Source organism: Hylobates moloch, unplaced genomic scaffold (assembly GCF_009828535.3).
Source record: "Hylobates moloch isolate HMO894 unplaced genomic scaffold, HMol_V3 SCAFFOLD_19, whole genome shotgun sequence".
Classification (NCBI taxonomy): Eukaryota; Metazoa; Chordata; class Mammalia; order Primates; family Hylobatidae; genus Hylobates; species Hylobates moloch.
The window spans coordinates 21,189,162-21,198,603 of NW_026652294.1; the positions used below are offsets into that span (position 1 = coordinate 21,189,162).

General features: G+C 53.2%; 1 protein-coding gene across 2 annotated transcripts in view; it reads left to right on the forward strand.

Moving 5' to 3' along the window:
* Positions 1 to 275: 275 nt before the first annotated feature.
* The window catches only part of FAM83F (family with sequence similarity 83 member F), a 47,831-nt gene continuing 38,664 nt past the window's right edge, over positions 276 to 9,442 (forward strand). For both annotated transcript variants that reach the window (XM_058431285.1, XM_032138497.2), the window contains exon 1: positions 276 to 800. In XM_058431285.1, coding sequence (XP_058287268.1) covers positions 312 to 800 — 489 coding nt within the window. In that variant the 5' untranslated portion in view covers positions 276 to 311. The remainder of the gene's footprint in view (positions 801 to 9,442) is intronic.

Sequence of the window (9,442 nt, forward strand, 5' to 3'; positions counted from 1 at the left end):
CACGTGGGTCTGCGACGGCCCCGCCCCCAGGGGGCGTCCCCTCAGGGACTCCAGCCTCGGCTGGTGGGCCCTGCAAGCCCGGGCCCGACCGCGTCCGCCAGGCCGCCGGGAGATCCCGGCGAGCCCGGCGGAGGAGGCGGCCCCTCCCCGCCCGACGGCCACGCCCGCGCGGATTGGCCGCTCCCCGACGGCGGGGCGGGGCGGGGCGGGGCAGACCTCGCGGCCAGGTGAGGCGCCCCGCCCCTTGGAGGCTCCAGGTGCGGCTGTGGGACCTCGGACCGCGGCGGGGCCAGGGCCGGGGCCGGGGCGCCATGGCCGAGTCCCAGCTGAACTGCCTGGACGAGGCGCACGTGAACGAGAAGGTTACCGAGGCGCAGGCCGCCTTCTACTACTGCGAGCGGCGGCGGGCCGCGCTGGAGGCGCTGCTGGGCGGCGGCGAGCAGGCCTACCGCGAGCGGCTCAAGGAGGAGCAGCTGCGGGACTTCCTCTCCAGCCCGGAGCGCCAGGCCCTGCGGGCCTCCTGGAGCCCCTACGAGGACGCCGTCCCCGCCGCCAACGCCCGGGGCAAGAGCAAGGCCAAGGCCAAGGCCCCCGTGCCGGCGCCGGCTGAGTCCGGCGAGTCCCTGGCCTACTGGCCCGACCGTTCCGACACCGAGGTGCCTCCTCTGGACCTGGGCTGGACGGACACTGGTTTCTACCGTGGCGTGAGCCGGGTCACGCTCTTCACCCACCCCCCCAAGGACGAGAAGGCGCCGCACCTCAAGCAGGTGGTCAGGCAGATGATCCAACAGGCCCAGAAGGTAGGCCCCCGCCTTCGCCCCCACACCGCTGAGACCTCGGCCCCAGTCCCCTGGACCAGGCCCCACCTCCCAGGCAGGGCCCAGGGCAGGCCGCCTTGAGCACCCTCTGGAAAATGGGCCCCAACCCGCCCCTACTTCGTGGGGCTGCAGTGAGGCCTGTAGAGCGAATGGCTGGGAACGTGTTTGGCAAATTACAAGGTGCTGGACAGATGTCAACCGTCGGTATTCCAGCGTCCAGAGGCGCTGGCTCTGCTCTGTACTTCTGAAACTTCCCTGTCCAGTCCTCTTCCCCAGGGAAGACTGGGGGCCGAGGCCCTGTGGTTAAAATGCACCACTCAAAGGTCTTGATAATAACCTACGTGCTGCCCAGAACATACCCCGAGCCGCTTTCTCATGTGATCGTCAAAGCAACTTCAGGGAGTGGGTGGCGGTGACCTTCCCGGTCCCACCTCTGCCATGCTGCTCTTTGGACCACCCCTCTCCTCCCATAGTCAAAGCTGGCCTGGCGCCCTCACAGTCACAGCCTCTCCTGGGCCGGGTACTAGGCCCCAGCTGCCTGGAATGAATGCGGGGCGGGGTATATTGAGCACCTACTGTGTGGCTGGCCCCGTGCTGGGCACCTTGGCACAGCAGGTCCCCTGACTCGGCAGCTCAGGAAGCGGTTCCTACTTAGCATGTGTGTCCTGCTTGAGAGTTGGAAGGAGGGGCTGTTTCCAGGGTGGCTGGTGAGGCCAGTCTGCTGTGGAGCAGGCGGAAGACTTTAATCTTTATGCCTTTGGGTAGGAGTCCTATGCCCCACTACATCTGAACTTTCAATAAACAACACATAACTTTTTAGTATCAGTTTATCCCAAACATGACATGAGACGTACTGATACTGAAAAATTCTTTGTTGTGTATCTGAAATTCAAATTGAATGGGAACGTTTTGTACTTTTACTTGCTAACTCTGCCTCCCCTACACTGAGATTTGTTAAGAAACAGCAGCAGCTTTTGGTGCCCAATTCAGAATAATACAACAGGAGTGGCTTGGGTTCACCACTCGAACTCCACTCAGTGAGTGAGGTTGGAGTCCTGGTTCCCCTCGAGGCTGAAGAGGCCTGAGGAGGGAAAATAGAGCTAGAAAGACCAGTGCTCAGGCTCATCTTCCTGGAAGGGGTGATCTAGATAGTTGGCTACATTGGCTACCGGAAGGAAGGGTTAACTTTCCACTGCGCACATTTCTAACCCTCCCTCTCTATAATTCCTCCCTGTCTGAGTTTTCTTTGTATATTGTGTTCTGCAGAAGAAAAAGGCAAGATTGGACACAGAAGAGGGAAAAAGGATGTAGGCGGCAATACAGGCTGCAGCTGGGGTTAGGGGTCAAGTCTCATGATGTCATACTAACAAAGCCTCTATTTATTTAGCATTTAATATGTGCCATCCACTGTGTTAATGACTCACCTGCATTTTCTCATTAGCTTTTCACAACAACCGGGTGCATGGGTGTTTTCCTTATTTTTGGAGAAAAAGACATCAGGATTCAGAAGTTTCTTGCCAGAGTTTCCATAGCTAGTAAGTGGCTGGGCCAGGACCCAAACTCCAAAGCCCTTGCTCTTAACCACTGTGCTACACTGCCCCAGTGTCTGAAATAATGGTGCAGTCCGATTAAGCAAGGGGTTTGAATGAAGCTAATCTGGTCACGACCTGGAGTGCAGGTGGTGTACCCCTGTTACAAGAAGGGGGAGACAGGGCTTCTGGCCAGTGAGGCATCTAGTCCCATGTGGGATGACAGGACTCTCTCCTGCATAGTGAGGTATTTTTAACTCTTTAAATATTTAACAACAGAAACTTTTAACAATTGTGAACCCATGCAATAAGTACAGGTTTAACCAGTGATTTCCTGAGGGCCGACTGTGGGCCAGGCACTAACTAGCCATGAAGAAGATACACGGTGTGGCTTTGCCCTCCAAAAGCTTAACAAATGCTGGGGCTCTGCTGGAAAGAAAACAGTTTTTAAGGCTGGATGTGCCTAATCTGGGAAGGCTTCCTGAGGGAGGTGAGTTGCAGAATTGGAAAGGGAGAGGGTCAACTGGAATGGGCACTGTCTCAGTAAGAGAGCTTTTTGCTTCGAAAAAGCAAGGAGGTTTGATTGTCAGGAAAAACGAGCTGTCATGTGGGGATGTGAGTACTGTGTGGGGCCTGGTTTGGGGACCCTAAAACTGGACCCAAGGCAGGCAACCACCCCCATGGAAGCAACAGTGTTGGACACTGTCTGTGCCCACCCAAGTATCAGGACCTCCGGGTCCCCACCCTTAATCACTCTCCCACCTGTCTGCACAGCCTCTTCTTCCAGAAGACCCTGTGAAGAAGTTAGGACAGAGAGGTTGACCCTGTTTCACAGGTAAAGAAACTGAGGCACAGAGAAGGAAAGAGACTTGCCCAGAGGTCACGTGGCTGTTTCTGGAAAAACCCAGGTTATGCTCTAGGGGCTGCACCTTCTGACCACTGCCTGTCCCCCACCCCCACGTCAGCTTGTCCAGCTGGCAGGCAGCCTTCCCTGGCCATTAACTTAGATCCTTCCTCCTCCCCTTTCGCCCCGAGGGAGGGAGTTTCCTTTGTTTCCAGTGAGAGTCTGGCTGCTGTGTGGCCAGGTGGGGCAGACTGAGATAGTTTACGTGCAGGGACACGGGGGAACTGCCGAGGGGAGGCAGCGGGACATGCACACATCCAACTGTGTGCCAGATTTGCATTTTATTTCATTTAATCCTCAGAATAACCCTGTGAGGTGTTATCATTTTGGTTCCTAAATCACAGACAGGAAACTAAGGTTCAGAAAGAGTTGCCCATGGCTGCCGTGCCTACGGTCACAGGCCACCGGGCGATTCTATACCTGGTACTCAGGGATATGGAGAAAAGAGCCTAATTAGGAGAACATGAATGGGGGGTGAGAGGGGAGGGGCTGAGAATGGGGACCAGTGAGGAAACAGCCCAGCAGGTGCCTTGTGGACTGGTAGGAGGGCCTTTGAGGAGCTCCGGCTGAGCGGCCTGTACCCTGGACTTCTGCAAATGTCAGAAAGCCCTTCCCAAACCGCCATTCAGCTGTTTACTTGTGCGGTGGGGTTTTTTTCTGCTGTTTTTGTTTTGTTTTGTTTTGTTTTGTTTTGTTTCCTTTTGAGCGACCTGCTTACCTGGGTGCCTCTGAATGATGGACTTTGTCTACTTAAATTACAGGCAGAAAGGGCGCCTTTAGGGACCCAAAAATGATCTCCTGGCCTATGCTACACTAACAAAGAAGACCAGGGGAAGTTGCTGATGCTTGGGCTGCTCAGGTCTTTGTAACTGCCCGGGAGTGGACTTACAGCAAGACCATGTGTAGACTGGGAAACTCTTGGTTCTTATTTGCAAAGCCAGAGTAAGGGGAGCAAGCTGGATGGGCTGGCAACTTGGAAGGATTGTGCATCCGTTTGGCCACTGGACAAATATGTCGAGGTTTACTGCATGTGCTAAGCATACTTTAGTGGAAAGCAGATACCTAAAACACACCTCTGCTCTTAAATAGCATAATCTTCTGCTGATCCATCATCTAATACAGTCTGAGGAGTGCTGGACAGAGGGCGTGGCGGGAGGGGCACTAGCCCAGCCCCTAAACCGGGTTAGGGAAGGCCCTTTGATGCCCAGGACCTGTCTACAGGCATGTCTGAACACAGTAGGAAGCTGAGATGGCACCAAGCTGTCCGCCCATCTTGTGCCCAGGCTCCCTTGTGACCAGCGGCATCCAATTTTGAGGCTGCTGGGCGGATTTAGAGAACGTTGCCTTGTGCTTTGGGAACAGAGGCAAGTTTACCACACCTGCTTCTCAAAGAGCGACTCTTGACTCCTGCATTCCTGGCTCACACCCAAATGTACCATTGACCCAGCTAACCAGCTCATCTTGGTTTATCACAAACTGTCCAATCTCCTTGGCACCTCAATAGCTGCGTAAGGCAGGGTCTTGTCTTCATTACACAGAGGCTCCCTCTGAGCTCCAAAAGGGTGAAATGGCTTATCTTCAGACCAGGACAGGGAGGTTACACAGCATCCCCAGGTCCTTGGTTGGGATTACCAGTGACACCAGTGACCCCATGCAGATTGTAAACACAACCTAGGAGAGGGAGGCTGCTGGAATAGGTAACCATGACTAACTAGGAGCTGCTTCTATTTTTATTCCTGTTGTAGTTAGGAAAAGGCCTGCCTGGATGGTTGAGGAAAGAGGGTAACCAGCCAGGCTGGTCCCTAACCTACCTCTGCCTGTCGATTGGTTTGTCCCTTTTCCTTCAAGGCCTCGCTAAGAGGCTACCTCTGCCTTGGCATTTTGTCAATTTAATTTTCAATCCAGAAGGTCCACACAGTTTGCTTTGGGAGAGTGCACTTGACCATCCTGGATTGGGAAATTTGGAAGAGAAAGACTGGCTTACTCTCTCAGTTTCCTTTCTGGTACCTCAGCGGTGCCCCGACTGTCACAGGTGATCAATTATCTGTTTATAGAATTGAAAACTGTCTTCTATTGGCCACCTGTCCCTCTGGGGAAGCAGGTGTCTGGAGATGTCCCCGTGGAATTGTACATTCCCTGGGGAACTCCTTTAATCTACATCGTAACAAGCTGGCTGGCAGCAGAGAGGAGAATGCTCTAAATTGGGGATATGGGGTGCAGGGAGGGAGGTGCCTCAGGGGATTTAGGGAAAGGCTCCAGAGCAGGAGACATGGCTGGCTGAGGTTAGCAGCCTTGGTTTGAGGTCTGGGCAGCTGGTGGGAGGAGGATATGGTGAACAGCTGGGATACAGATGCCCCCGGGCGTGGCAAAGTCTTGGAGTCATCAGCTCAACTCCACAAAAGACTCAGCTTTGCATATGGTGGGCCTGGCCCCTGAGTGGAGCCTACTGTCTTTCCCCATTAACCTCAAATTACATTTCCCTCCTTCAGCTACACTGGCAAACAGTACCAAGCGCCTTCTCCATACCCGGCACTTTGCTGGACATTGAGATGCTGCAATGAAGCAGATGCCTCAAAAAACCCTAGTTTAAAAAATATGTAATTTTTAAAAATGTTACTGGTTTTTGAATTCTGAAAGTCAAGCAATACATTCATTAGTCACCTCACCACCTTGTTTGAGAGCCGGTCCCAATTCTTGACTTGCTCCTAATACCTTCCTACCTCCCTCTTTTCTCCCATTATCCTCCTCCCCTTCCATCTAAGGGGGACAATTGACTTTATCTAGAAGCTCCTCAGCTGCCTTTTAGAAGCCTGATTTAAACTCACAGAGCAAGAAGAGGCCTCTCAGGCAGCCCAGGGACCCACAGGCCCCACACACTCCTAACCATTCTACCCTTCTGCAAGTGGCCATGCCACATGAGCTTTGTTTCAGAGGCACCAGGCAGTTCCAGAGTCCTTGCTTCATTAAGGCTGGTGGATAATGGCACAGCTGCAGCTCCAGAGAATAAGCACTTCATAGCCTTTCTGGGATCTTGCCCCGGCCTGTCCAGGTATTCCTGGCAAGCCCTGGATGAATTGGCTATTGGGTTCTGAGTCTCTCTCTTTTATGCTTGATCAATGATCCCAGGAACTGGCATTTCTGAGCAATGGACCAGCTCCATGTCAAAAACAGAAGACAGACTCTGAAGTTGAAAGGTCTTGATTTCTGCCCCCATCTGACCACTTACTCACTGTGTTCCCTTGAGCAAATCACCTCCCTCTCTAAAGCTCCTGGCTGATAAAATGGGGAAGATAATACCGAAAAACAAGGGAGGGTGGGGCATGGTGGCTCATGTCCCCAGCACTTTGGGAGGCCGAGGTGGGCAGATTGCTTGAGCTGACGAATTTGAGACCAGCCTGGGCAACATGGCAATCCCCATCTTTACAAAAAGTACAAAAATTAGCCAGATGTGGTGGTGTCTACCTGCAGTCCCAACTACTCTGGAGGCTGAGGTGGGTAGGTGGGAGGATCGCTTGAGCATGGGAGGTGGAGGTTGCAGTGAGCAGAGATTGCGCCACTGCACTCCAGCCTGGGTGCAAGAGTGAAACTCTATCTCAAAATAAATAAATAAAAAACAAAACAAAAAGAAAAACAAGGATGAAACCATGTGTGAAAAATGAGGATACTGGAAAGTATCATACAAATGTTCATTATTGTAGAAAGTTTAACTGCTGTCATCTCTGTCTTTTTGCAGAGCAGGGGAGGGAAGGGTGGCCAAATTTTCTCCCCAGAAGTTAGGGAGCTCCACCCAGGAGATTAGAGGTAGGCGAATTGGGAGGGCCAAAGACCTTGTGCAGGTGTGTTTCCTGTTTCCACCTTTGAGTGAGACAGGAGTGGCTGCCCACAGCCCTCCCACCCGCTCACTGCATTGATCCGTTGGCCTTGATTTGGTGGTGGTGGGCAGTGGTTGGTAAGGGCAGCTTTCTGCTGGCCTCCAAGCTGCCTTCGGGAGGCTGTGGCATTGGAATCCTCAGCCCAGGATCTATGCTGGGATCTGGCATGGGCAGAGAGGGATAAAGCAGGAAGGTGCAGAGGCTTCCTTGTTCCTAAAGCAGGGGTCCCCTGAGGATGTTCCCCACACACGGTCATCCTGAAGGGCCAGACTGCTGCACAGGCCCAGCCCAGAGAGCCTCAGGGCAGCCTGCAAAGACTCCCCAAGTTCTTTTACTTCTGGAGAACTAAAGCTTTCATTGGAACAAGAGGGTGGGGCTGCTGATGGTTAACTGGGATGTAATCATTGCCTTGGGCTGTGTTTCCCTCTTTGGAGAAGAGGGAGGGGAGAGTTGGCTCCTCTGAAATCGGATACTTTGGGTCCCTGAACCTCTGAGGATGGATGTTTCCCAGAAAGTTCAAAAGTAGAAGGTGGGGCCTCAGTAAACTTCATGACCTTCTCTTGAAGGTTCATGGTAGCAAAGCCAGTTCTGTTGGGTGGAGGTCTCCAAAAGCCCAGGCCACTGGCGGGTGGAGGGAGCCCACGAGGCTGGGAGCCAGGAGCCTGGGAATTGTCATTTTTGCCCTGGCCATCTCTTTCCTAGCTCACTGGGTGACGTGGGGTACATCATTTGGCTTTGCTGGACCTCTGTTTCTGCATCGCTCACATGGGGATAATTCTTGCCTTCTCGCTTATTTCCACAAATTGTTCTGAGAACCTAGTTCAAGGCTATGAGAAAGCACTTTGAGAAAGGTGAGTGATGTGTGCAGTAAAAGGGATTTCTCTAAAGAAGGGCTAATGTTGAGTGATGGGATCGGTGCCCTGCGTGCCATTTCATTTCGTTAATCCAACCCTCAGCACCTTGCAAAGGAAGGGATATTTTCCCTGAGGCTCCAGGAAAGCATAAGGTTGCAGAACTCAGAAGAGGCTGGGGGAGATTCCACCCAGGTCTCAGCTCAAGGTGGTGTCCATCCACGACAGTTGCCCTTGGGAATTGTCCTCTGGGGCTGTCTCTTCCCTCTAAAACTTCCAGAAACATTCAAAGTCTGTATGTCGCCAGCCAGGCCCTGGGAGGCTCTTGGACCAGTTCTAGAGACAGACAAGTACACAACTGCCAGCTGGTCCACTCTGTGCCAAGGCTGGGGAAGAGGGTTCCTCCTGCCTAGTGACATTGAGGCAGGTAACACAGGGAAGCTGGGTACAGGTAGTTTCTCCAGAGACCTAGATTGTCCTCTTTATGGCCACTTTCTGCCCCCCTGGGACTTACGCCCCTCCCTGACAGTCTGAGACCTTGAAGTAAATCCCAGCCCAGCAACTCTCAGTCCCTCCATCTTCTCACCCCCCAGGGATGCTGCCTCACCTTGGCTGGTGGCCAGATCTGCCTCCCTTTTCTTAGAGCGTACAAAGCAGAGCCTGTTTGGGGACAAGCTTCCAATCCAAGCTGGGAGAAGTGGGGAGCAGGGCAGAGAACAAACGAGCTCAGGGCTGCCTCCTGGCTGACCACCTGCCCCTGCTCCTGGGGCTGTCCTGAGCTGCCCCCCATGCTGAGTCATTCTAGCTATCCCTGCCCACCCCCACCCCCACACACCATGCCACATGCCATGACCAGCCGGCCTCAGCTGGAGCTGCTGCCCTTCCCAGTTTCCTTGTTCATTCTCTGAAATCAGAGTCTGTGGACTTGCTAATGATCCCATAATCTTAGCCCTGGAAGAGAGCCTATGGCTTTTCTAATTACTAGTCTCTCTGGCCCAGGTTTCCAATAATCTGGAAACACATCCCCGGCACAGCTTGCACGCCGGTCATCATTCTGCTGGGCACCTCGCAGTCCTGGCAAGGCATGTGAGAGGCTCCGGATAAGTGTTATTTTATTTATTTATTTATTTTTCAGCAGTGAGTCAGGAGATGGGGGTACGGAGGTGGGACCCAGAACTCTCTACCTTTCGGTGGGCCATTGAGGACAGACTGTGAGTTTCCTTAACTCACCCGCCTGGGAGGGCTCCCAGACAGCCTGGAGATTCCCTGCATTTGCTCATTCACTCACCATGTTTCACTGAGACCCAACTATGTGCCAGGAACCAGAAATTTACAGAGGAGTACAATGAGAATTCTGCCTTAAGTCTAAGGGGGAAGGGGTGACAAAAAGAAATTACAGCGCAGTTGTGGGGGTGGGGATATTGATAGCTATTACTTATTGGGCATATAAGTGCTAGGCAAATGCCAG